Source organism: Anabrus simplex, chromosome 1 (genome assembly GCF_040414725.1).
Source record: "Anabrus simplex isolate iqAnaSimp1 chromosome 1, ASM4041472v1, whole genome shotgun sequence".
Lineage (NCBI taxonomy): Eukaryota > Metazoa > Arthropoda > Insecta > Orthoptera > Tettigoniidae > Anabrus > Anabrus simplex.
Window position 1 is genome coordinate 846,129,104 of NC_090265.1, and position 27,980 is coordinate 846,157,083.

Consider the following 27,980-nt stretch of genomic DNA (forward strand, 5'->3'; position numbering starts at 1 on the left):
CAAAACGGTTGCAACGAGATCGAAAAGCTTTGACACGAGCTGGGGGTTCTGCAGGAGCACCGAATTATTGCGTAATAATCGTCACCATCAAGTAAGGACATCAGTTGCTCAAGACCTTAGGCAACGTGGATGGAAGAAGTAGTTCACTGCGTCTCTACCGACGACTCAACAAGAAGAGTGGACATCATAGCCATCAATAAGAAACAGAATAAGACGAAGGTGTTAGATCCTATCATTCGCTTCGAGAGGGATTTGCAACAAGCGCAGGATGTTAATCTGGAAAAGCAAGCAATTTATACATCATGTCTGCCATATCTATCAGCCAAATTTAATATTTCGCTTGGTCAATGGATTGTCAGAAGCCTCCTGTTTGGATCCAGGACTCAGACACTATTCTTCAAAATTTAAAAAATAATTTTTATGACATAGAGAAAATCATAAGAGATCTGAAAATTATACAGTTGAATTTATACTTGACATCCTAATCTCTTACGACGAATTTTTCAGAAAAAATAATTTCATTATTAAAATTATATACTGTAAATTATGTATTCCGAACATTTATGGTCACCGTCACTGGAGGACTGCTCGCTTTTCTTTCTTTCACATGGGGAGTTTCTTTCCATCCAGGAGTCCTCCTGGAGGCTCTTGGAGTGGTCTTCCCCTCTCCCTCACACGATTTCATATTTTCCTGAGAGTTATTATACAGCTCAACAGAAAGACTCTCCCCGTGCGTGTCGTGCGACGTCGGTTTGTGCAATTCTGCTTCAGGAGGCTTGAAAATAAAATTAGTGAATTATGCAAACCTCCAATGGTTAGGAGAGAAGAATTGCTCAAGATATCAGTTTTCCTTACTCTGAGAGCTAGCACATTATGTGAAAAAATCTGAAAATTATAAATCTGTATTTGACTGGAGCAGTAGTTGCATGTCACTGAGAAATCCAGAAAATGTAGTCAGATATAGAACTTTTAGTGAAGGATATGAAACACTACAGCTATCCAGTAACATTTTTTGAACCACACGGGAAGGGAAACATTTAACCTTTTGAAAGCTAAGTATTTTCAGTTGAACAGATAATTCTATGTTGAACTATTTATACGACAGTGTACCTCGTCATGTCATCGGGTCGATTGAACCCATCTAGTCTTTAAATACTGTTTTATGTGATTCTATTGGCACTTATATGCACTTATGCATAACCGTTTCCTTGACTTTTAATTATTATCATGCATGGAGTATTGTAAAAAATTCTCGATGCAGAATCCCTTACCGTATGCGCTAAAAATTCTGAGAATATCTTCAAAACAATCTTCCGATTCTGACTTAGAAAGCAGTTCAATTAGACAGCCAGAAATTTTATCTGTATTTTAAGGTCTTGGGACGTGGTTGTCAATACCTCCTAATAGTTTTCATAATACACCTCATCATCAGAAATGGCAACTAAGTGAATGTGCTCTGCATATTTCCAGTATTTCCCTGCATTTGAGGAGATAAAACGGAATTAGAATTGCTCCAAAAGTAAGACTTCATCCCACATGTCCCTCTTTTCAAATCCATCATGTGGTTGTAAGGAGGATGAGCTCAGCTTTTCCACCAATACTGTGTAGCCGAGGCTAGAATCTAACACTGTGCCAATGAGTAGGAAACCTATCAACAGTAGAGCCAACAAATTACTCTCTGTCAAACCAGCAAATCATTAGACTCGAACAAACAGGAAACTGGTATCGAGGTAACAAAACTCTAGACGAATGTTATCGGATCCTTATCCGTTGCCTAATATCAAAGTCAAAGCCTGGGCTATATGTAAGAAATGCGGCGCGAATTTTACCTGTTAACCAGTGTTTATCAAAGTGTATATGAGAGGATGGGAAAAATTTAGTTCAAGGAATGCGAAAACCAGGTAGTATAGTAAATCGCCACAGAGTGCTAGTCTATATGGTAAGTTTGGTTTCCATTCCATTTCTGCTTTTTCAAATCTCAGTCTCCTTGACCGTGTACAATCGTCAGAGTCAGGATCCCTACCTGTCGCAACTTGAGCACTAACCATGTGCTTGGAAAACTAAAATTCAAAACTCTTTCTGCTCGGAGAAAATTAGCTGACCTAAAGCTGCTATACAAACCAGCTAATTGTTTATTTAGGTCGCCAGAATTAGTTTTATTATAATATCTCCACATCCCATCCCGTAGTACCAGAATGAATACCCTCTTCTATATTCTTTACTCTCAGCTTTCTCTTGCCCAAAGGTCCTTTTCTGTACGTGTTCCAGCACTATTTAATAGCCTACCTTATCTGTCAACAAGAACCTTGATATCTTCCTATCGTATCCTTCATTGTGTCGTGATATTTCTCATGTTTTGTTCTTGTTCTTACCTGTATCTTCCCTTGTATTTAAGTGTATTTTCCTTTGCTTATGTCGTTTTTTATATAAATATGTAAAATATAGGATTGTAGAGTTTTCATTGTGTATATTTGTGTCCTTTGTAAATGAATGTATAATTTTCATTTTAAATTAACACTATTGTAGGCCTACATATTTCGGATATTTGTAATTCGGCGTTATGCTGTTGCTGATCTTAAATAAGTAAATAAATAAATACATTATACGCTGACAATTCAGATCATAGCTGATGCTATACCGTAAATTTGCAAAGAAGCTAGGTCTATCTTAAGACGTTTCCTTTATGTGATTTATAATATTCGTCTTACGTCACGCCGACACAGATAGGAATAGGAAAAGCCTGGGAGTGAGAAGGAAGCGGCAGTGGCCTTAATTACTGTGCAGCCCCAGCATTTTTCTGGTGTGGAAATTGGGAACCACATAAAACCATCTTCAGGGCTGCCGATAGTGGAGCTCGAACCCATTATCTCCCGGATACAAGCTCACAGCTGCGCGCCCTTAACCTCACGGCCAGCTCGCCCGGTTGAGTGATTTAGTAGTTTTATATATCATCTCGAGAATGGATTCGCATATCAAACTGGAGATGGCATGCTAAGTTATATTAATATGCATTTCTTGCACCTGGTATTTCAGCTATTTTTGGAGGTGTCCTGGCTCAAATTTTGTTTAAATCTTGCAAACCATTCGCAGTAACAGTTGACGCTAAGATAAGGGAAGGGCTAGAGCGTAGAAGGAAGCGATCGTGGGCCTAACTAAAGTACATTTGGCTGTTGTGAATGTAACTGATGGTAAGGTAAGGGTTGTTCTGCCCGAAGGCAGGTCCGAACCTCCGCAGAGGTGCTCCTGAGCCGGAGTTTACGTGCGGTAGGATGGCCAATTCCTTTCCGCTCCTCCATTCCCTTACCCCCCACCAACAGCGCGTGGCAACCCATCCAACTCATGACCACGCCCAATGTTGCTTAATTTCGGAGATCTCACGGGATCCGATGTTTCAACACGGCTACGGCCGTTGGCAATGTAACTGAAATTGAAATAAAATAATCTTCAGAAATGCCAACGCTACGGTTCGAACTACCTTCCACCGACTGCAAGATTGTATTCACACAACCCATGCAGTGGAGTCAACTTATTGGTTATGGCTGGAAGTTTAAGGGAACATATCCTTCCAGAGGCGATACGAGTTTTCGGGTGAAAATTCCAACCTGGGAGCGGCCTAGACTGGGATTCAAACCTGATCCGTACGTATATGAAACTACCAACTAATATACTGTGATAATTACACCATTTAGGTAGCCCGCTGACAGCCATGATCAAGGCGTCAAGTTAGATGGTTCGAATCCCGTTGGTGCAAAATGAAATCACTATTTGGCAGCGTTGGAGAGGTGGTGGTATATAATTTCTAAACATGGGGTTTAATTTCAGCAGATCTCATTGTGTTATATGACAGGACTAGGCTTTGTGCCGACGTTGAGTTTGAGTCTCTCCTCACCTTAAAATAACACTGCTCGACAAGATTTTCTTCACAAGAAATCTGATCAGCGACTCCAGTGTATTTTGTCATAGCCTACTGAATTCAGATATGTAATCAGAATTTTTCCATCAGGCACAGTCTTTTTGTGACAGCAACTTTTTACATTTTGATTTTAGCATTCTCTTTTACCTGTCATAGCAAACTTTATCTCATGTGTATCGATTTCATTCAATCTGTATTCAAGAAAATGATATGTAATATCATGCTGAAGCATCAAAAGACAAGACTGGGCAGGTTCATTCCTGTTTTGACACGCGCAGACTGTGAGCCTGTTAGCACGAATATCACTAGTGAAATATTTCCTTCCTTTCTGTTTACAGTTTATTGTTTATATTGTGTTTTAGTATTTTGTTTTACCATCATGCCAGGAAAGTGTGTAAATTATGCAGATATTTTCTGCTATATTTGTGGTTAGACCGGGCGAGTTAGCCGTGCGCGTAGAGGCGCGCTGCTGTGAGCTTGCATCCGGGAGATAGTAGGTTCGAATCCCACTATCGGCAGTCCTGAAAATGGTTTTCCGTGGTTTCCCATTTTCACACCAGGCAAATGCTGGGACTGTACCTTAATTAAGGCCACGGCCGCTTCCTTCCAACTCCTAGGCCTTTCCTATCCCATCGTCGCCATAAGACCTATCTGTGTCGGCGCGACGTAAAGCCCCTAGCAAAAAAAAAAGAAAAAAAATTGTGGTTAACTGGCCTTGAAGTTTCAGAGGCAAAATTTCACGCGACTTGTGAAAGAGTGTTATGAACTTTACTTTGACTGTCGAGGGACGATTTTGATAAGAGCAGGGCCCCGAATATATGCTGTGTTTCGTGTGTTGGACTGTTTACTGGGTGTAAAAATTGTTCACATCATATGCCATGTGCAATTCCCATTATTTGGAGGGAACCGAAGAATCATCGAAGCGATTGTTATTTTTGTTTAACACATATTAAAAGAATCATATCTAAATCAAAATATACAGTTAGTATCAGAATTTTCCATCTGCAATGAGGCCAGTCTTACACAATGAAAAGTTTCCTGTACAAATTGTAAAACATTCAAATGATTACGACACAAAACTCCTGATTAATTGGGAGAAACTGAAATGATATTTGAGTTCAGTATAAAAATACTTCTAGAATCTCTTATCTTTATTCTTGTGAAAGAAAAAATGTTCATTTTCGTCGACCAGTGTAATCATCATTATCACCATCACTCGAGTCCGGCTCCATGGATAAATGGTTAGCATGGTTGGTTGGTCACAGGATTCCCAGGTTCGATTCCCGGAAGGGTCGGGAATTTTAACCATAATTGGTTAATTTCGCTGGCACGGGGATTGGGTGTATGTACCGTCTTCATCATTTCATCCTCATCACGACGCGCAGGTCACCTACGGGTGTCAGATCAAAAGACCTGCACTAGGCCTCTCCGTAGGCCACACGGCATTTCATGAATTTATCATCACTCGAGCCCTAGGTAGTAATAGGTTAGATTACAAACTCATTTAGCTGATAGGAAGTGCCGTCTAGTCCTCTCCTCCGTAATGTAGCGAGAATAACATAATTTTTAGTGGTTCTACCTTCTACCCCTAATGTTTATGCAAACTTCATAGCAGAACCATTGTGCGGGCTAAAAAATACCTGTTACTTCGTTCGGCAAGTTTGCATTCTAACCTATTACTGTCGAAACATTCAGGCTGTAATCGCCACCACCACACACGCAGGTCGTCTGTAGGCGTCAATGAGAAAGACCTGCAACAGGCCTCTCCGGATGCCAGCTTGCTCTAGTGGTTAGAACAGCAGCTTTCTGCCCTGTTGGTCACAGTTCACTTCCTATCTCTGCCACTGTAAAATGTTCGCATTTTCAAATCTTTCCACACTTCCACTTTTGAAACGACATTACTGTTTATATAAGAAGCTCTGAAATAAATGTAAAATATCAAAATACATGACAAAGTAATGGAAACAATACATTATGAACATCAGTAACACAGTTTTACAGTTCAGTTGCCTATGTTATTCTTTCTCTTTACCTATATAGACCAGTGTAAGAAATATATTGAAATAATTTTAGTTTTATTTTTACCACAGAAATATTTCACATCCTTAACAGCCTATGCAGGGAAGCTGCTTGTGATTCTTTGACAAATGTTTCTTACTGGATAGTTACGGAGAAATGGCAATCACTTGGGTTTCCTGTAAGTTGTAATAATTTTTAAGATAATTTGCGATTTGTACGTAAAGTGAAACTCACAGTTACCGGTAGTCAAATAAAAGGCGATAGCCGAGGTGTCCTCAGAGGAATTTGACAGGAGGATCTTCCCGAAACGTCAAGGTCTTCATAAGTATAGTTTCAGCCTCCTTTCTGAAGGGAGAAAATGCCGTGAAAAATTGTATAACGTCTAAGAATTTCGGATGATGAAGGTGTGAATCGAAACATTATACATTTTTTACATCGGGTTGACATTTTATGAATTCCTACGGTGACAGCTTAGTTCCCTGTCTTCATAATAGCGACCACGGCCACAAACCACAAATCTGTGGGTTTTTGGGTTGAAAGACGGTTTCTAGATTGCTCAAAATAGCACAGAATATTCCTTGTTGTTGGCAGAATAAAATTACAGGAAGTTATTCGCCACAGGAGAATATTAACATATGGCGCTGACCCCGCGTCATGCCTCACCCCCTCCCTTTCCCGCTCTGGTACCCGTAATAAAAACCTCTTTTCAGCTGTTAATTTAACGTTGTATTGTTCGTATCCTGTCGGAATTAACAGTCCCTTAGATAGCTTGAATCAAGTGGACTGAAAATTAAAATAGACTAAGTAACACTCTTGTGAGGTTCATAAGCGGGGTCATTCAATAGGTGTACTGTTTCCTTTTGCACATACCATGCAAAATCTCCCTAATATTGACAATAAATCGAGTAATCTCATGTTGCCGAGCCGATCTTATTCATGTTCATTTCTTAATCCTCTGCTGCGTGAATTATTTTTCGTTTGCGTTTGGTGATGAAAATTGCAAACTGTATTCAACTAGCGTTCACTGTTTTAGATTTGCCAATAATTCTTAACTGGGGATGATACCTTAACACTTGTATGTGGTGTGACTTGCCATAATGGAGTATATATAATACTTTTCGCAATTTTATGCTAAGATTTAACATTCAACGACCGATAATTACTGCCTACTGGCCATGGGTACGTATTGAAAGGCGCATGTCTTCTTGTGAGACCGTACGTCGGTAACGCTTTGAGGTTGAGCCAGAGGTACTCCTCAAGCCTGTTGTAATGTGATGGGGAGGGTCCACGGAAAATAAACGGTGGTTGGTATGCGTGGATGTTGACGGCGTGGAAGGAGTACCTGTGGTTTCAGGCCTGTTATTTAAAAAAAACAATCCATCACTGGCATATGTGTTTGATTGTCTGTACAGTTGAAGGTACGCCATAAAACTACCCCTGTCCACAATCTGTATTCACTTACACAGGTTAAAAGTGAATACTATGCAGTGAAGGCTTAATAGGCTTCGCCACAAGCAGCACTTAAGCATTCTTTGACGTAGTTTAAAAAGTGTAATTTACCATTCTAGAGAAGTGATCTCAATCTCAAATTTTGAGAAGATTTTCCCACTTTTTGCCTGTATTTCTAGAAGGATACATGTTACAATCACTGAAGGAAATAATTTCTGCTGACATTTTGAGAAAAACATATCATATAGACTAATTACACGTTTTATTCTCAATATTTTCATACTTAAACAATTTTGAATGTTAAAAACATTTAAGCTCTTCGGGAATTTTGAATCGTGAAAGTACCAGAGTTTCGCCCCCGTGTATCAGTGGGCTCATCAGTTGGATTCCACACATCTTGAATCACCCCACTTCTGAATCTCAAATGAGTGTAGCTTTTAACATTTTTAATCCAATAAATTTAAGCTACGTAATATACTTTTAACTTCGCCAGGGTCCGAACTATCCAGCAGATAATGTTAAATTAACAGCTCAAGAAAGGTTTTTATGAAATTAAATACTGGTTTGATTCTGGGAACTTAATTTTTGATATTTTGAATGTTATTGGTACAAGAACATCACCTTTAGTTTAAGGAGCAATAGAATTATCTAACAAAATTCCTAACATTAACTTCATGTGTCGATCAGAGTGTCAGCACACGAATCTCAATACTCAATCTGGTAGAGCTAACAGGACTTGAGAAGAATAGAAAACCGTCCATTCCTCACTCCATGTATTAAGATATCGGAGTGTGAAAGATCTCTGGAGATATATTCGATTCTCATTCGACAAAAATATGTAAAACTCATCAACACGGTTGCACTGTAGAGTTCTGGTTTCTCTACTATTTATCATCATCATCATCTGTTTACCCTCCAGGTTCGGTTTTTCCCTCGGACTTAGCGAGGGATCCCACCTCTACCGCCTCAAGGGCAGTGTCCTGGAGCTTCAGACTCTTGGTCGGGGGATACAACTGGGGAGTATGACCAGTACCTCGCCCAGGTGGCCTCACCTGCTATGCTGAACAGGGGCCTTGTGGAGGGATGGGAAGAGTGGAAGGGATAGGCAAGGAAGAGGGAAGGAAGCGGCCGTGGCCTTAAGTTAGGTACCATCCCGGCATTCGCCTGGAGGAGAAGTGGGAAACCACGGAAAACCACTTCCAGGATGGCTGAGGTGGGAATCGAACCCACCTCTACTCAGTTGACCTCCCGAGGCTGAGTGGACCCCGTTCCAGCCCTCGTACCACTTTTCAAATTTCGTGGCAGAGCCGGGAATCGAACCCGGACCTCCGGGGGTGGCAGCTAATCACGCTAACCACTACACCACAGAGGCGGCCTTCTCTACTATTTATAATCATTATTAATAATTCGTTGGTAGTTTCCAGTATTTTTTGTTTATTAGAGTCATTTGTTTTCGAAATATTTTTCTGGACCTATTATTTCCTCAACGTGGTAACACTGACCACAACGACAGACCACAAATTTGCGTGGGTGTTTGAGTGGAGGAAATTTTCCTAGATTTCTTCAAAGGCATCAAAAACTTGTCATTTACTGCTGTTAAGACATCTGTTTACGTTGCCCGTGGGGGTTAATTTATAGACATTAGAAGCAGTCGAATGTGTAAGACTCATGCGCATTGCGTAGCTTTCATGATCTGTTTCAACTGCCGCACATATAGTTCATCACGTTCATCACGTGGCCTCGTGAGGCTGAATGAATTCCGTTCCAGCCTTCACTACGGACGTTCCGATATACTAAAACGTCGGTATTTCATTTGATAAAGAGGGCAAATCCACTAAGGATAATAATAATAATAATAATAATAATAATAATAATAATAATAATAATAATAATAATAATAATTGCTTGACGTCTCACTAATTACTTTTACAGTTTTCGGAGACGCCAATGTTCCGGAATTTAGTCCCGCAGGAGTTCTTTTACGTGCCAGTAAATCTACCAACACGAGGCTGATGTATTTGAGCACCTTCAAATACCACCGGACTGAGCCAAGATCGAACCTGCCAAGTTATGGTCAGAAGATCAAAATCCACTAAGGATAACTGCCCTAATACTAAGGAAACCACAAAGGTTCATCCTGATGATTAATCCATAAGGGCAATAAGATATCAAAATACTGTACATTAATTTTCATTTAAATGTTTTAATATTCATTATTTAAATTATACAGATGATTTTGCACAATTTGGAGTTAATCTCTCAAAGTAGCTAACAGTAGTAGGGAGTAGAAACCTTTTGAAAATATTCACAGAGAAATTTATGATTGTTTCGCGTGCACCAAACAGCATAAACTTCCCAGTTCTTAATTTTATACCTGTGTTCCAAGTCACGAAAACAAGGCTCATAGTGCCTTTTCTTTTCTGCATCAACATCTTTGGACTTAATTAAAGTATCCATGTGCAGATATTATCAAAATAAAGGATCAATATCTCTCGATATCAAATAATTATTTTTCAAAAATACAAGGATTCAAAATTATATTAAAGTCCTTGAAATTTGGAGTCACCGAGCAAGTTGTCCGTGCGGTAAGGGGCTGCTGTGAGCTTGCATTCGGGTGATAGTGAATTCGAATTCCACTGTCGGCAACCCTGAGCCGGCCCCGTGGTGTAGGGGTAGCGTGCCTGCCTCTTACCCGGAGGCCCCGGGTTCGTTTCTCGGCCAGGCCAGGGATGTTTACCTGGACCTGAGGGCTGGTTCGAGGTCCACTCAGCCTACGTGATTAGAATTGAGGAACTATCTGACGGTGAGATAGTGGCCCCGGTCTAGAAAGACAAGAATAACGGACGAGAGGATTCGCCGTGCTGACCACACGACACCTCATAATCTGCAGGCATTCGGGCTGAGCAGCGGTCGCTTGGTAGGCCAAGGCCCTTCAAGGGCTGTAGTGCCATGGGGGGCAGTCGGCAACCCTGAATATAGTTTTCCGTGGTTTCCCATTTTCACACCAGGCAAATGCTGCGGCTATAGCATAATTAAGGCCACGGCCGCTTCCTTCGCATTCTTAGCCCTTTCCTATCCCATCGTCGCCATAAGACCTATCTGTGTCGGTGCGACGTAAAACAAATTGTAAAAAAAATTGAAACACTGGGGTTCCAAGAAAAAAAAAGATAATAAAGAGAATCAAATATAGCGACCAAAATATTGTGTGTAAAATCATGTAGGCCTAAGAAAATTTTGTTGTATTTCCCATTAATGTGTTTATTACACTGTGACACTTAACTATCTACTTTGGTCAAGTACATCCAGATCCACACTGTACTAGGCACTTGGGCTATTTCCGTAATTAAAAATAACTTTTACGTGAAACCACCAACACAGAAAAGGCCTATGCGACGAATAATTCAGATTTACCCGCAAAGTCAAAAATGTCTACAATAGGCTAACAGCAGCTACGGTAAGACACACAGGTAACTAAATGAATAAAACAATATAAGCACAAATATCTTTGTCATTTGTCACAACTATTTTTCCATAATAAAATACGTCTTGTCTTTCTTTCAGGGTAATAGGCCATTCACGAATTTCATTCTAAATTATAAATTTATACCCGTCTTTCGATTACAATTCCTTAATTTTTCCTAACAAACTTTTCGGAATCAGTCTTCATCTTCTTTTCCTATCGTACTTTCCCACACCTGTGGGGTCGCTGGTGCGAACTGCGTCGCACATTTGGATTTGGCCCTGTTTTACGGCCGCATTCCCTTACTGACGCCAATCCTATATGTAGGGGTGTAAGCTCTATTGTGTGTTTCTGTGGTGGTTGGTAGTGTGGTATGTTGGCTGAATATGAGGAGGAGAGTGTTGAGACGGACACATACACCCAGTCCCCGAGCCAGAAGTCAGAAGTGATTAAAATCCACGACCCGGCCGGGAATCGAACCCGCGACGCTCTGAACCGAAGACCAGTACGCTGACCATTCAGCCAAAGAGTCGGACAAACTTTTCGATATCAGTAAGATCATTAAATAGTATCGATACCACAAAAATATCGAAAATTTCGAATATCGATAGAAAATGTGGATATTTACTCTTTTCGATACTATGGCAACATCCTTAGCCTTCATTCCAGGATTAAAATCCTTGGACGAACCAGGAATTGAACCAGGGGTCTCTTGTTATGAGTTAATGTAAAATACGCACGTTCCTTATAACAAGCATGTCAAGAAGGATTGCACAGTAGCCACTCAAAAAAAGGAAACTCTATAAATTATATATTTTTTTAAAATATATATGCTCATCCGACAAAAATAAAAAAGCAATAATATTGCCCTATAGAGTTCTGAATACTCTACTATTTATTATAATAACTTTTACGCCTCGGGAAAATTAATTTCATCAGCTAAACACGGACGCTAGTCAATTGTTTGGAATATACGATGTTTCAGAGTCTGCAACACTTCAAAAAAGAAGTAGCTGACATTGAGATTTTACAGACACTGAAACCACACTGAACCAATCACGTTCTTTGGCTTAGAAATCCAATGATTTGTTCCTTTACAACTTAATTCACAAAACAGGCTGATAATACAATGAAAAATTACAATCATTCGCACGAAAGAATTTTATTTCTAACTTTGTACCATTCAACTATGTTTCAGGTTGCGAAACTGCACAACAAGGGGGAGAAAATTTTAACAGGATTGAAACAGGTAAGGTACACTATTCAAAATTATTTTCAAAGATCTCGAAAGACTGAAAATCAAATAGCGTGTTATCATTTACGCTTTACTGGCCAGTAATTAATGTGTCTTCCAAGATACTCATTAACAGATTTCTCGACGGCCTCCGTTACGGGTTAATTCCTTCCAGCTTACCCGGAAGATCAAGGTAACACGCATTACAACTACCGCTCGCGAACTCCAACATTGTAAATTCTCGATTCAAGGGACTTCGGATTTGACTGAGATAACTCGACAATTGAAATGTCGTATGGCTTTCAGAGCCGGTATATCCCAGAACGGGTTCGGCTCGCCAGGTGCAGGTCTTTCTATTTGACTCCCGTAGATGTGATTGCGTCTATAGCCTTTATGAAAATGATCTATTACAGTTGATGATGAACCAACACCTGCGCGTCATAATGAGGATGAAATGATGATGAAGACAACACATACACCCAGCCCCCGTGCCATTGGAATTAACCAATTAAAGTTAAAATCCCCGACCCGGTCGGGAATCGAACCCGGGACCCTCTGAACCGAAGGCCAGTACGCTGACCGTTCAGCCAACGAGTCGGACAACTCGACAATTAAAAAATAATGATAAGAAAAATAATTATAAAAGAATTATTGACAGAAAATGAACCGGGATACGATTTTAGAGATGCTGAAACCTCTGACATTCGTGAATATTATTGAAGTAGGCTAGCGACAATTGATCAATGACTAAACGTCGACGAAGGTGACACAGCCTACCAAATTTTAAAACAGGATGGGATTGCTGAAGATGTTCTACGGAGCGAACTGAGACCTGACGATGACGAAGCGGTGTCAGCTGGTCCAAAACTATCGGTGGTTAGAGAACACACGGACTACATTATCTACAGTAGTTATTAGGTACCAGAGGTGACTGCTTAATACAAATATTTTCAGAAATTTCTTCCAGTGATTGAATACCGCCCAGGAATAAGGATGTAACCAGCAAAAAGTGATATTTCAGTAGAAATAGTGTGTATCATGACGCCTGTATGCTGTGGTGTCATCTTATGTCTTACATTTGAACGTCAAGCAGGTTTGCAGCCAGCAGAACTTTGTCCTTAGTTGTGCAAGGTTGAAACATCAGCCAAGATGATGGACAGTTATTGTGTTGGTTCATCATCAGCTGTAATAGATCATTTTCATAGGCGCAATCACATCTATTTTTTAAATATTTTCTTGACATTTTATTGTTAATGTTGTTATTTATATCATTATTTGCTATCACTTGTGTTTCAAGTGCATGTGCAGGATTTCTCCTTTGTTATATACAAATGTAAGACATACTTGCAGATTTTTGAAACCTTTATAAAATATTGTTTTAATAGATGAACTCATTTGTAAACTTACATATGCAATTGGTTCAAGCAGTGTGTTCCGTGGAGTAAACCTCAAAAATCATTTTCGTCCCTCCTGAAGAATTTCTGATTTGGTGACTTACATCCTGGGAGGTCTTCAATTAGGCTGTATTAAGAAATAATGTACAAGTGGAAGCTGTAAAATAGTCTGTATGTTCCCATTAAATTGTATTAATACGACTCAAAGTCTGTTATGGTCAGTGAAATTCCTAAGATTCACGATTTAACAGAATTCCGATTTTAGGGACAATACTTAGCCCCTAATAAAAGTCCGATGAATCGAGGTTTACTATACAGAAGAACGTAACAGGACATCAAAGCTTGCCATTCACTTTCAGTTATATGAAATCCGAACTCTGTAGTTTTACACTGATTGTACTAGAGTGGTCTAGTGAGACCTACAGTTTTAAAATATTGTATTATTAACAGAGGATAGCCATTAAGCTAGGAATTAAATTGATAATGTAAAATATCTGTTAGAGATGTTGAATATTTATAGTTCCCTATCCTGCATTAGGAAGACGGTTTTAGATCCACTGACATCTTACTATTTACATCACCCATCTCCAAACTAAATGAATAACATGCTGTCATTTGGTCCAAGAGGTCCCGGGTTCGAGTTACGGCCAGGTCGGATAATTTAACGTTAATTGGTTAATTTACCTGGCTCGGGGACTGGGTGTTTGTTTGTGATGTCTTCAACGTTAGAAATCATCTTAGGTAGGACCCAGTCCTTACAGACAATCAGGTTGCCTATAGGCCGTCTACTAGAAAAAGACCTGAACTAGGCCTCTCCGGAAGCAGTATGCTATTAATTAATTATTAACTTATTACGCTGCAGATTTCTCAGAGCATGTCCTAGGTGTTTTATTGGTTGAAAAATAGTTCACAATATTCTAAACTAGACAGACATGAGAATATCTTCAAATGGACTCGCGACTACCATTCAGAGATAAAATTTAAGATATCATGTAGACTTCGTTAAACATATTATTTAGGAACGTATTATTTATTACTCCAAACTCATATTAAAATATTTAAATTATATTAGAATTAATTGCACTGCGATAGGTAATTACGTAATAATTATTTCTATTTCTATTTTGTATCAGTAGGATTGCTGCTGTAAATGAAAATTAATGTAACCCTATTGACGAGAATTATGACTGGCAGAATTTGTAAAGGTAAGCGTGTAACCATATATCAATTAATAGAAAGGTTGAAAACTGGTAGAATGATGAGCTTTTACATCTATCGCTATCCCTTCTTTCCTGGAAGCGAGTGTTTTTAATTGTACAGATGGTAAATGCCCTATTGGTCTGACTTTAGTCCCGTGGAACAACGGCAAATCTCTCCTTCGGGAGTGTGTCGATACTTCAGCACCATCTCAGTTGCCTCACACTTGCAAGGCCGCTGGTTCTGCAGCGGAATTGGCTGAGCGCAATAAAAGTATGAAATGCAGTGCAGTGGCGGACAACCACATCTTCGTGACTTTTGCAGTCGAGACAACGGGGACGTGATATCAAGAGGCTAGAAGTCTGGTTTCAGATATTGACAAACGCTTGTCTGGAATTAGTGGAGACTCTTATTCTACGGAATTCCTGAGGTTTAATTTCGTGTGGCTATTTTTAGCCGAGTGTAGCCCTTGTAAGGCAGACCCTCCGATGAGGGTGGGCGGCATCTGCCATGTGTAGGTAACTGCGTGTTATTGTGGTGGAGGATAGTGTTATGTGTGGTGTGTGAGTTGCAGGGATGTTGGGGACAACACAAACACACAGCCCCCGAGCCATTGGAATTAACCAATGAAGGTTAAAATCCCCGACCCGGCCGGGAATCGAACCCGGGACCCTCTAAACCGAAGGCCAGGACGCTGGCCATTCAGCCAACGAGTCGGACATTCCTGAGGTGGTGGATAGGGATTGATATCCAGCCTAGAAATGCTGTCAGTGTTATGGGTACGTTTCCAGATAACGCTCCTTTTAATGAAATTTTCTAGATCAGAGATGGCAAACCTTTTCCGACTAGTGTGTCAAGTAGGTTCGTGTCTATTATTGTCTATTGTCTACTGCGCCATCGATTATTTTCCTTAAAAAATCATCATGAGAGCCCCTCCTCTGACGTCTTTTAAGTATTCGATTTCATTAGGCCTACTAATCAATTTGACTAAATATTTCAGTTTTTTTTATGGTTGCAAACATCACTGCAAATACATTTTATAAACAGGTAAATTCTAAGAATAAAATACGCTATATCTTTGCTTTAACCTAATGAAAATCCGCAACCTGTTTCCAATCATTAGTCTGGGTCAGGAATGGAACGAATGAAACCCCCGTCTAGCGGCGAGGATATGAATTGTGCCGGCTGCCGAAGTGTGTCACACTTCCCTAGCGCAATGATTAATGACTGACAGATGAAGTGAACGATATTGGAGAGTGTTGCTGGAATGAAAGATGACACAGAAAAGCGGAGTACCCGGAGAAAAACCTGCCCCGCTCCCGCTTTGTCCAACATAAATCTCACATTGAGTGACCGGAATTTGAACGATGGAAATCAGTGGTGAGAAGCCAGCGTGCTGCCGCCTGAGCCACCGAGGCTTCGCTTTAACCTAATGTAAATTTTTAAAAATATGGCCATAGAATTAAATGTAATATACGTCTTCATAAAAAACGTAATATTAAAATGTTCGTGCTCGCGTGTCATAGGTTCGTCATCCCTGTTCTAGATCTTAGATTTTCGAGGCTGGAGTGAAGCACCAAGGACAACAGTAGAAATTTTCTATAATGCGATGTTTCATTTATATTTTTCGCAAACATAATCATGCAAGGAATAAAGTAGTTCAGAAAAAAATGACTCGGAAGAAATAATTCAGGGAGTAAGAGGCATGATTTAGCTCATTTGAGATGTAATCGAGGGAACAGTTTGGGTTGAACCAGAAATATTTAAATGGAACTTGGATGATTATTTTGTAATATCTAAAGATGTCTCTTTTCAGTTTTTGACTCAGTTACTATTATTATTATATTCGTTTACGGCCATCTCAGACCACGTTAACCAACAATAACACATTATTTTAAGCCTGCTTTGCAGCCAAAAGTCTTTGCATTTTTTTCTCTGGCAGCCTGTCTTCTTTCCTCTCTCCATCCCCTATTCAGTTTCCGTTCATCATGGGAGCCTCTGAAGCTGTCGACCACTGATCTATACTTTGTTCGATATAGGATGTCTTTCCGATACAATCCAGACTGCTCAAGATCCTTTCTTACCTCCCTGAACCATTTGTCAGAAACTTTAGTTCTACTGTCAAGTGTTTTAAAAAAATCGGTTTTCTCAGCCTCTTCACATCCATTCTAAACAGATGTCCATGAAATATGAGTCTTCTTTTCTTCCTTGACTCCAACTTTCTTTCTTTCTTTCTTTCTTTCTTTCTTAATCTGTTTACCCTCCAGGGTTGGTTTTCCGTCGGACTCAGCGAGGGATCTCACCTCTACCGCCTCAAGGGCAGTGTCCTGGAGCGTGAGACTTTGGGTCGGGGTGTACAACTGGGGAGAATGACCAGTACCTCGCTCAGGCGGTCTCACTTGTTATGCTGAACAGCGGTCTTGTTGGAGGGGGATGGGAAGATCGGAAGGGATAGACAAGGAAGACGGAAGGAAGCGGCCGTGGCCTTAAGTTAGGTACCATCCCGGCATTTGCCTGGAGGAGGAGAGGATGGCTGAGGAGGGAATCGAACCCCCCCTCCACTCAGTTGTCCTCCCGAGGCTGAGTGGACCCCGTTTCAGCCCTCGTACAACTTTTCAAATGTCGTGGCAGAGCCGGGGATCGAACCCGGGCCGCAAGGGGTGGCAGCTAATCACACTAACCGCTACACCACAGTCTTTCACTTTCTTGGTATAATTATTCCCTTTCTCGTAACCTATAAGTTGCTGGCCATCCACGATTTTTGGACACATTATCTTCCGGAGGATCTTTCTCTCAAATTTCTCGGCTCCTCTTAGTCCCGACATTCCTGTTATTCGGAGGCATTCGCTAGTGCACAGACACTCTGTTTTGATGACTGTAGTGTCTTAGTTTAACTAGTTTTGACTAAGTTAATTTAAAACTTTTTTTTTTTTTTTTGCTATTGGCTTTACGTCGCAGCGACACAGATAGGTCTTATGGCGACGATGGGGCAGGAAAGGGCTAGGACTGGGAAGGAAGCGGCCGTGGCCTTAATTAAGGTACAGCCCCAGCATTTGCCTGGTGTGAAAATGGGAAACCACGGAAAACCATCTTCAGGGCTGCCGACAGTGGAGTTCGAACCCACCATCTCCCGCATACTGGATACTGGCCGCACTTAAGCGACTGCAGCTATCGAGCTCGGTAATTTAGATCTTTTAGGTTCTCCAGTGTACCAAAACTAATTCTGAATAACAAATTTATAAACTACCTGGAAAAGGAAACATATGGTAAGGGCGTTAACTTATACTTAAAAAAGAAACAACTTAATTAAGACAGAATGATATGTTTCGTTCTTAAAAACATCATCAGTTTCTATTAAATCACAATCAAAGAGAAAAATCCCGCTTATCCGAATGCGGATTATCCGTGCATCACCGAAGTTTATTGTATTACTATTTTATTTCGTTTATTTTTCTTACGGAATTTTGAATACGTGTGAACTGTGCGCTTGTAATTCGACTGTAAGTGTGTTAGACGCATGCTTTGTTGAAGAACTGAACACTAGACAATTTACTGTATACCAGTCTTTTTTTTTTTTTTTTTTTTGTTCTGTAATAGAAGTCACGGTTACAAAGCAAAATAAAGTGCTTTTAACTTTAAAACAAAATCCTGAATTCATTGAAAAGTTCGAGAAAGGAGAATCAGTAAAGAAATTAGCAACTGATCATGGCATTGGTACACGTGTGTGACATGCTTCAGCATTGGGAAGTGTTCAAATTATCTGGTATCATGATGAACAAAGAGATTTTAATTATAGTGACATTGTTTTACCTCGAAACATTCATATCTGGATACCAAATAACTTAAATGAATCTCGAAAGCAAACGAATATTTGTTTTTGTTCTGTAATAGAAGTCACGGTTACAAAGCAAAATAAAGTGCTTTTAACTTTAAAACAAAATCCTGAATTCATTGAAAAGTTCGAGAAAGGAGAATCAGTAAAGAAATTAGCAACTGATCATGGCATTGGTACACGTGTGTGACATGCTTCAGCATTGGGAAGTGTTCAAATTATCTGGTATCATGATGAACAAAGAGATTTTAATTATAGTGACATTGTTTTACCTCGAAACATTCATATCTGGATACCAAATAACTTAAATGAATCTCGAAAGCAAACGAATATTACTGATTATGTTTCACTGACGTTTTGTATAATTGTTGTACCTCAAGTATTGTACCAATACTAAACGTAAGTAATTTTAATGCTGGCCTACTTTATTGATAACTGTTGTTATTAAATGTATTTATCATTTGACATTATTGAATTTTCAAGCATTATTGTATTTTCTGTTTTATTAAAAGTTTTGTTGTGCATTAAAATGCACGAAATCGTATTATCCGTGTTTTCAGTTGAAAATGAAAACCTACAACCTGTTTTCCAGTCAATAACCGGGTCAGGGATGTAATGAATGAAGCAGATATAGGCTGTTAGTACGATGGGGTCGCCACCCCCAAAGTGATTTATTAATGAATGATAGATGCAATGAAATGAGAATGGAGAGTGTTGCTGGAATGAAAGGTGACAGGGAAAACCGGAGTACCCGGAGAAAAACCTGACCCGCCTCCGCTTTGTCCAGCACAAATCTCACATGGAGTGACCGGGATTTGAACCACGGTATCCAGCGGTGAGAGGCCGACGCGCTGCCGTCTGAGCCACGGAGGCTGCCTCCGTGATTTTAGTTATCCGTGCGAAATTGTCCGGTGATTAGCCCGGATAATCGAGAGTTTTCTGTAACTAGAAAAGTCTAAACATTTATGTTTATTTCTGTTTAAATACTTATGAACTTGAAACCTGGAACTTATCTTAATGAAGTCCTCATTTCTCTCCACTTGTCAAATTTCATGGTTTTAAGTTTGAGTGATTGGAGTCTTTTGGCTTCGTTATTTGCCTGACTGGCTGAATAATTTGTAATATCTGAAGCCATCACTTTTCAAGGGCCGGTCCCGTGGTGTAGGGCTAGCGTGCCTTTCTCTTACCAGGAGGCTCCGGGTTCGATTCCCGGCCAGGCCAGGGATTTTTACCTGGATATAAGGGCTAGTTCGATGTCCACTCAACCTACGTGATTACAATTGAGGAACTATCTGACGGTGAGATAGCGGCGCCGATCTCGAAAGCCAAGACTAACGGCCGAGAGGATTTGTCGTGCTGACCACACGTCACCTCGTAATCTGCATGCCTTTCGGGCTGTGCAGCGGTCGCTTGGTAGGCCAAGGCCCTTCAAGGGCTCTTACGCCATGGGGTTTGTTTTGGGTTTGTTTATCTCTTTTCAAGGACTGCTTACTATCAAATATTAAGTAGCATTTTCTTCTGCAAATTTTGATCCAATACTCTTAAGGTATCTAAATGACTTGTTATGAATTGTATGTAATTGAAAACGCTGAAATTATCCTATTAGCCACGATACTCATTTTGGTAGTTGTTCGATCCATTGTTGTGCATGGAGTGACTGGTGACTTGTTTAAAGAATAAGTTATTAGCTGCCGAGTGTTACTTGTAGGAAGAACACAGATGTTTTTAAGTTTTCTTTTCATTTTTGTGTTTTGAAAAAGCTGTGAGTCATAGCCTATTATGATACTGACAACCTGTAATTAAAATATATATTTTTGTTTCTTACAGTTTATAGATCATATCTAATAGCGGTTTGTTTTCACAACTGATTTCCTTTCGCGGTGTGAGGTAGCCAACTTCATGAATGATTCTCATTTCGGACTTCATTAACGGCGTGTGGCCTCCGAAGTGGCCTGGTGCAGGTCTTTCAAGCTGACTCCCTATAGGTGACCTGCGCGTCTGTGGAGAATTTTAATGATGAGAAAGCGCACACACCCAGACCGCGAGTCATCGGAATTAACCAATGAAGTTTAAAATCCCCGGCCGGGCCGGGAATCGAACCCAGGACCCTCTGGACCAAAGGCCAACACGGTAACCATTTCACCATGGAGCCGGACCATTTCGGACGGACGAAAGATGATTGTTATTCAAAGTGTGTATTTGAAGTTCCTTTCCCCATTTACTAGATACTTCAAGAAAGGAAACAATTTACATTACAGGAATAAAATCTAACTGTAGACATGGGAATAAGTTTTTGGGCTTTCGCAGTGTCAAGAAAACAAGGTGAAAATCTAGCTGTTGATGGGGGTAAGTTGCGTACTTCAGAGTCCTTTTGAGGCGATGGAAAGCATTCTATAAAAATACTCTTCACTATTGAACAGTATGTAATTTGAACGTGCAACTCCAAATTGTGAGTAAACCGCAATAGTTATATCTGCATTAAGAGAAAGGTCTCTATCTCAGGATTACGAAAAACATATTATTTGTTTTATTAAGTCCTTCATTTGCGTGAAATAGAATTTTGTTCGAATAATACGATGCTTAGGTCTACGAAAGTTATCTCCACAGATCTTTCTATGTTAGTCCGATAGATGGCTCTGTAAAATCAAATTATCACCAGGATGTTAGTTGTTGCTCCATGTTGGTTCTAATAAGCGAGAAACAGAGAGAAGTCCATCTCAGGACATTCTGTATTTCTTGAAGTCTTTTATTATGAAACTTACGGTGTAGGGTTATTAAATGAAATCTATATGCACTGCCAAGCACGACATTTCGCTGCTGAAATGGTAAATGGACATTATAATTTTCATTGCCACAATTGTCTATTTTCCACGACCTCAAGTAAACAACGTACTTAAAGGTATGATACTACATGATAATGATTTCATGAACCATATAGGCAGTGTAACAGTACAATGTCCTTTGCATCCTTCTCTGCTAACCGTAGGTTCTTACTGTTTTAAGATTCAGGGGATGATTCATAGGTACATTTCAGATCTACTGCCTGCTGAAAATTGCCAATCACTATACGGCCACCTTTGTGTGATAGATCCAAGTCTTGTGAAGAGAATTCGTTTTGAATATTCTATAAATTGCCAGGGTTCAAAAATTCCATATGTACAGTCACAGCGAAAATGTAGCCTAAGTTTAAAGACAAATATATGGTCTTCCGGAGTTACTTTTCTCTCCCGCATCAATTATCACCAGTTCAATTTTAGTCTTTGTTCGCGGTAATTGCTGTGACAGGCCAGTAGTATTTGTTAAAAGCTGATTTAAAGAGTAATGTGGTAACCTTTTTATGTTCTGGAAAGAACGGATAATGTACACACATTCTGTGTTAACATCCAGAGGAGGACGATAGTAAATCTGAGTCACTTGGTGAGAGAGTGCAAATGAAAGTTATTTTTTTAATTATTGAAGAAAAATCATAGTGAAACATTTGGGTTAATTGACGGGAGGAGCATTATATGTAGGTCTATAACCTGAAAGTATTTTGGATCCTCATTAACCAGTCTTATCGAGCAGCGACGTAAAGCAAATTGTAAAAAAAAAGAACACAATAATAAGAGGATGCAATTGTGTAAAGAGTTTCTTCTCAAAAGAGGTTGCCGGGAGATTTTACAGAGAATCTATGAAATATGCCCACAAAGTTTGACCCATGACAATCCTGGACAAAGACAGGGATTCGAAATATTATACCCAAATTTACTACTACTACTACTAGTAATTGTTCTCATTCCTCCCCTGAAGGGTGAGCCGGGCCTCCTAGATAGTGACGCCGTCTCTCAGACCAGGAGATGTGTATCGGAGAAGGAGATGTACGAAGAAGGTGAAAGGGTCGGTGACTGTGGCCTATACGCAAATTTAGTCTACCCAGATTATTGCAACCTTATTCAAGCAATACTGCATAACTTAGTGGATACTATCGCATTTCCAACATATGAGCAGGTTTCACGCCGTCGGAGTTGAAATGTAATTTTCAAACAGTTAATTTAGTTTTTAATGTCCCATTAATCTTGACTTCTTTCATAACTAATTTGACCTGGCCATAACAGAACCTGTTTTCAGCGGAAAACTCACGCAGTGTCCGGCTCCATGGCTGAATGGTTAGCGTGCTTGTCTTTGGTCACAGGGGCCCGGGGGTCGATTCCCGGCAGGGTCAGGAATTTTAGCCATCATTGGTTAATTTCCCTGGCATGGGGGCTGGGTGTCTGTGTCGTCTTCATCATCATTTCATCCTCATCACGACGCGCAGGTCACCTACGTGAATCAATTCAAAAGACCTGGACCTGGCGAACCGAACTTGTCCTCGGACTCTCCCGGCACTAAAAGCCATAGGTTTTACGTCATTTATTTACCTCACGCAGTTACTGTACGTGAAATTCAAATTGCATGGAAACTGCCATAATAAAAAAAGCAAGAACGCCTATTTACAGTATGCCTATATAACATAAAGCAACAGAATTTCTATTTTTAAGACCATCAACCCAATTCACATTCCTAAAATTATATCGTAGAATAATATTTGTCTAAGACGTAATTTTCGAGTTGGCTCTCATAATAAAATATGTTGTCCGAATCGACTCCCAAATATACAGTATATGTCAGAATTAGCTCCCTGGAAAACAGTTCGCATCAAAAGAAGGTCCTTCACACCCAGTGTCGAAAAAGTAAACCTCCTCATAACAGAAATTATTTTCAGCGGAAATCTAATGCGACTTCATGAAATTCACTTTAAAACATGCCGAATACCTTAGATAGATGTTTTCAGGACATTCAAAGTAGTAAATCTCCAACTTGTAGAGCTTTCTTTTTGTTGATATAATGTGCTAGATAATTAAATATCTTTTTAAAGATTCCCGCCAGAAATTCCGGCTGAATTCTTTGATTTATCTGCCTTACAACTAACTGCTGTGAGTATTTCTGTTCGAAATTGAAAACTCAGATTTTTCCAGTCATTTCAAAGTCTTCTCTTTTTCCTATGGGTTTCACATTGCACTCTGATAGGTTTTCGGCTTGATGTAGCCTATAGAAACATTTTCATACAAAACACACGCTCCAGAAACAGTTCCGTGCCACTGTCAAGTCCAGATAATTCTGGTAAATCCTCAAGTTTTACAAAAAAAAAAGGGGGGGGCGTTTGAGTGGCATTAATTACTGGTACAGCCATGGAATTTGCATGGCGTGAAAATTCGAAACCACGGATTATATATTCAGGACTATCGACGGTTGGAAACCCGCCATCTTCCTAACGCAAGCTTAGTACTACACGGCCCATACCACGCAGCTGACTTTCTCAGTAGTATACATATCTGTACTGCTAAAAATCATGTTCAGAAATGAATCCTTGATTATTTTCACAACCAATTCCTGTAGGACACTTCTTCAATTTCTCTTTGTTCCGAAATTAGAACTCTCTGCAGAAAAACTCGAAAAACGACGCTTGTCAGTGAAATTATCACGTAACTATAGAAATAATTAAAGTAATATCCAGATATTCTATGTCGCAGTAATATATAGAACTCTAGAATGCCAGAGATGCGTAAAATGCCTTGACATCGTAGAGTAATTCCCTTATACATTTTGGGCTAATAATACTTCTCTTGATTTCATATTATGATTTTCGTGGTACTCTGTTTTCACTTTCTGGTTTATATCACATAAATCGTATGTGTTATGCTATGGCAACACAGTGGATATTTTACACGAGATGTGACATTCCATAATCCTATAAACTCTCTGGTTCATTGTTGTCATGTTGTGATGGAGAAATCAAATTTGCTGAGTTTGTTGTCTCTTACAGTTCCACAGTTCCTCATCTATACTATCCAAATCTGACGATTGTTGTAGACCGTACGAATGAAATTTTGGACCCCGTTTACTTTATGCAACTATCTCAAGTAACATGTGGGAATTCTTTGTTTTAATGCAGGATGGCAGTTAAAAACGTAACGTAAAAATTAAAGCAAACTCGTTTCTGCGCAAGGTAGTTTCAAACCATGCTACTATTATTATTATTATTATTATTATTATTATTATTATTATTATTATTATTACCTAAAATGTTGATAAATGATCTATAAAATGACGGCAAAAATCCAGAAAAGTGATCCGAAAACGTTAAAAAATGACATCAATTTTACAATAAATTTACTAATCGAGTAGGTATAGTCTATATTTATATTATACACATTATAATACGCTTTTGGGCTTTTGTCATGTCAAGAAAACGAGGTGAAATTCTTCACGTTTCTCAGAGAACTTTTGCTCCGCGCCTTCAGAAGAAAATCTCGACTGTTCACGAGGAAGACTTCTCCAATTGTAGGTGTCTGTCCTGGAATGTCGACATTTCCAAGAAGTAAGTGGTGAACTAAGTTTCTTTAGTCCTCAGAGTGACAAAGCGTTGTGAAGATTCTCAAGTCCGTATTCATCCTCACTCGAATTTCCGATAATATCCAGTACCACACGCGTAAATGCTTCAAAGTCCTCAAACATGTAAGAAAATGACTCAAAAAGTATAAAATAGTCTAATAAGTTCCATAAAAAGACGAAATAATGACGTATAATTTTAGAAAACGACATAAAAATACAAAATGGCAAAATATTATTTAAAAAAAAGTGACATAATAAATTAGCATTTCTACAATGTGAGGACTATGATCAGGATTTTTGTACAACTTAGAAATGTCTGTTGTGAATCAATTAAAAGATGACCTGTCATCAAAATCCTAGCCTTGATATAAGGCAAATAATGCACATAAGTTAGATCTAATCTTGTAGGAAGAAAATCTCTGCCATAGACCGTGTTTGTTATTTAATCCATCGGTCTAATTATCTATATTCAGTATATTCGACCAACCAATAGTTCGTGAATGCTACTTCGAATAATTGATAGTCTTGTTTCTATTTCATAGCACTTTAAAATCGGGAAATAGTAGACTGAGGAATATATTCCTAGACAGATAATTCCCAAGAGAAAGGAGAAAAAATTATTTATAAGCCGTTTATTGTCAGATATTATAAACTGACATCCAGGAAACGTGGATTCTGGATGAAAAGATAATAGACGCACACCGACTTTTCGGTATCAAAGACGAGGAGAATTGCAAGCTAATCTTAGGCACCAATTGCCTCCCATCTCACAAAGAAAAATGAAAAAAATCACGTCAGCTACAAGACATCAAATTATAATTAGATGGTAATCTGGTAAAGAATAAACTAACTTATAACATAGCATTTCTTCAAGTGCAATCTGAAAACCTGTAATGGGTTTTAAGACTAAATCTTGAAGAAAGGCATACCTATTTATTTTTGACATGAAAATAGTGCACCAAAATTATCTCTCTCTATCGACTTTTTCCCAGCACGAGTTTGATTATTTGAAAGGGGGAAAAAGTCAGTGAAGAAAGAATGTTTGCTATATGAAGTGGACAAAAACATGAGTGTAGCGATCTCTCTATCCACTTTTTATCCCAGTGCCGCGCAGTGGTGGACCGAGAGAGCATTTAAGTGAGTGGGTGGGCGAGGCAAGGATCAGATTTCAATTTCTTTTTCACAAAAATTTCCCGCTATGAACAGCGAGTTTTTCTATGAAGAAAGCAATTTTAAGAATAATTTTACACAATGTGAACTTGTTCCCAGTATGAACAGCAAAGCAGCAGTTCCGCTTTGGCTTGATGTAGCCTATAGAATCATTTTCACACAAAACACACTGTGCCAATGCCGAGTCCAAACAATTCTGGTAAACCCTCAAGTTTTACCCAAAAAACGTTTAAGTGGATTTTCTCTTGTAACATACATGGCAAGATACCACTAGAGTGGTGATGATATGGGCGGGGTTATGGGACTGATCCACGCCTGCCAGTGCGAGTATAATTATTTGAAAAAGTCAGCAGACGGAGTATGCTATTCTAAGGATGTCTGCAATACTAAGAGGGCGAAATATGATGGAGACAATTTAGTTTAGTGTCCTATATCGCTGCGCTATGAGACATTTAAAATAGATCGAGACATTTGTTATTCAGGGCGATTGATAGGAGTTACCGCCAGCAGATGGAGTATGCCATTCTAAGGATATCTGCAATACTACGAGGGCGAAATATGATGGAGACAATTCAGTTTAGTATGCTATATCGCTGCGCTATTACACATTTCATACAGATCGAAGCATTTGTTATTCAGGGTGATTGTTCAGCAGTTACTGCCAATTACAGAGGTCATTGCTGAAAAATATTTTGAGAATAAAATCCTGTGCCCTTTCCCAATACAGAGTTACAATAATAAAAACCGTGTTTGTAAACACGTTTTTCTTGAGTTCTTTTCGTTGGAAGGAACAAATTGAAACTTCACAAATCATTATTTAATTGGCTCTGAAGCTCAGGGTGTGATTAGAATAATTTAATTGCTTCCTACAGAAATGTTTAGATTTTGAAGTATAGAAATGCATTTCTGTATGAAGAAAATAATGAACTCAAAACACGTTTTGAGCTTCAGAACATGAGTCAAATAAATATTGTTTGTAAAGCATTTTATCTTATCATTCAAACGATAGGAAATAACAACAAATGCATTTTATAGACAACTCTGAGAATAGGACAGGTTTATAAGACATCTTTTGCTAAAAAATGTCTTCAGAAGTCAGTTACATAAGTGACGGCAACTCCTCTTAAAACACTCTGTATTTGGTATTTAGTAAGGACAAAGATTCAATTAAGTAAATATTATTGAATGACATGTTGAGACTTACCTCGACCACTCCTCCCCACGAACCTCAGGTCGTTGAACTTGGCCACTTGGTTTTTCATGACAGCCGTACTGTTACGTAGTTCTGCACAATAGTTTTCGTCGTTTCCCGCCCTTACTGTCACCAGTGTCCCGTCAACGACGTCTCCAAGTGCCACCACTTTGAAAGCATTGGGCAGCGTCTTGTTGGACCTCCAGTGAGATGGGAGGGCCGAACACACAAAGTAAGGACTTCCTGTTTGCACCAATTCTCCAGGATGCTCCGCCTGCACTTCGCACAAGACACGCTCTGTCCACCACAGATCATTGTTTACTCCGCTACCTCCAGTTCCAGGCGGCGCTCCGCCCCCGTCTGTCGTCGTATTTTCAGCGTCGGACATGGTCCTCCGCTTCTTACAGTAAACGCCGTCCTCGGCGCATGCGGAAGACACGGTAGTCAGAAGACCCGGCAAATGCATTGGAGCTTCCCCGCGCTCGTCAGCTCAAGACAGGAACAACATGTCTCAACACACACACACTATCACACGATCTTAAACTAGAAACTCTAATGCGGTGCAGCACAGCGACCACGTATCACTCCAACTGTGTCCTCGCTCTGGCGCTCACTCGAGCCAGGCCTGTAGTCTGCGGTTTTCCCATGATTGAGTCAGGCTAATTTACCCCCACCACTCACTATACAGTGGTTGTGACTCTGCGCATGC

The 27,980-nt window shown here is 39.6% G+C and overlaps 1 protein-coding gene across 1 annotated transcript in view; it reads right to left on the bottom strand.

Moving 5' to 3' along the window:
- LOC136857241 (runt-related transcription factor 1-like) overlaps positions 1–27,737 on the bottom strand; it is a 453,244-nt gene extending 425,507 nt beyond the window's left edge. The window contains exon 1 of the mRNA XM_067135732.2: positions 27,284–27,737. Coding sequence (XP_066991833.1) covers positions 27,284–27,737 — 454 coding nt within the window. The remainder of the gene's footprint in view (positions 1–27,283) is intronic.
- Between the last annotated feature and the right edge of the window lie 243 nt (positions 27,738–27,980).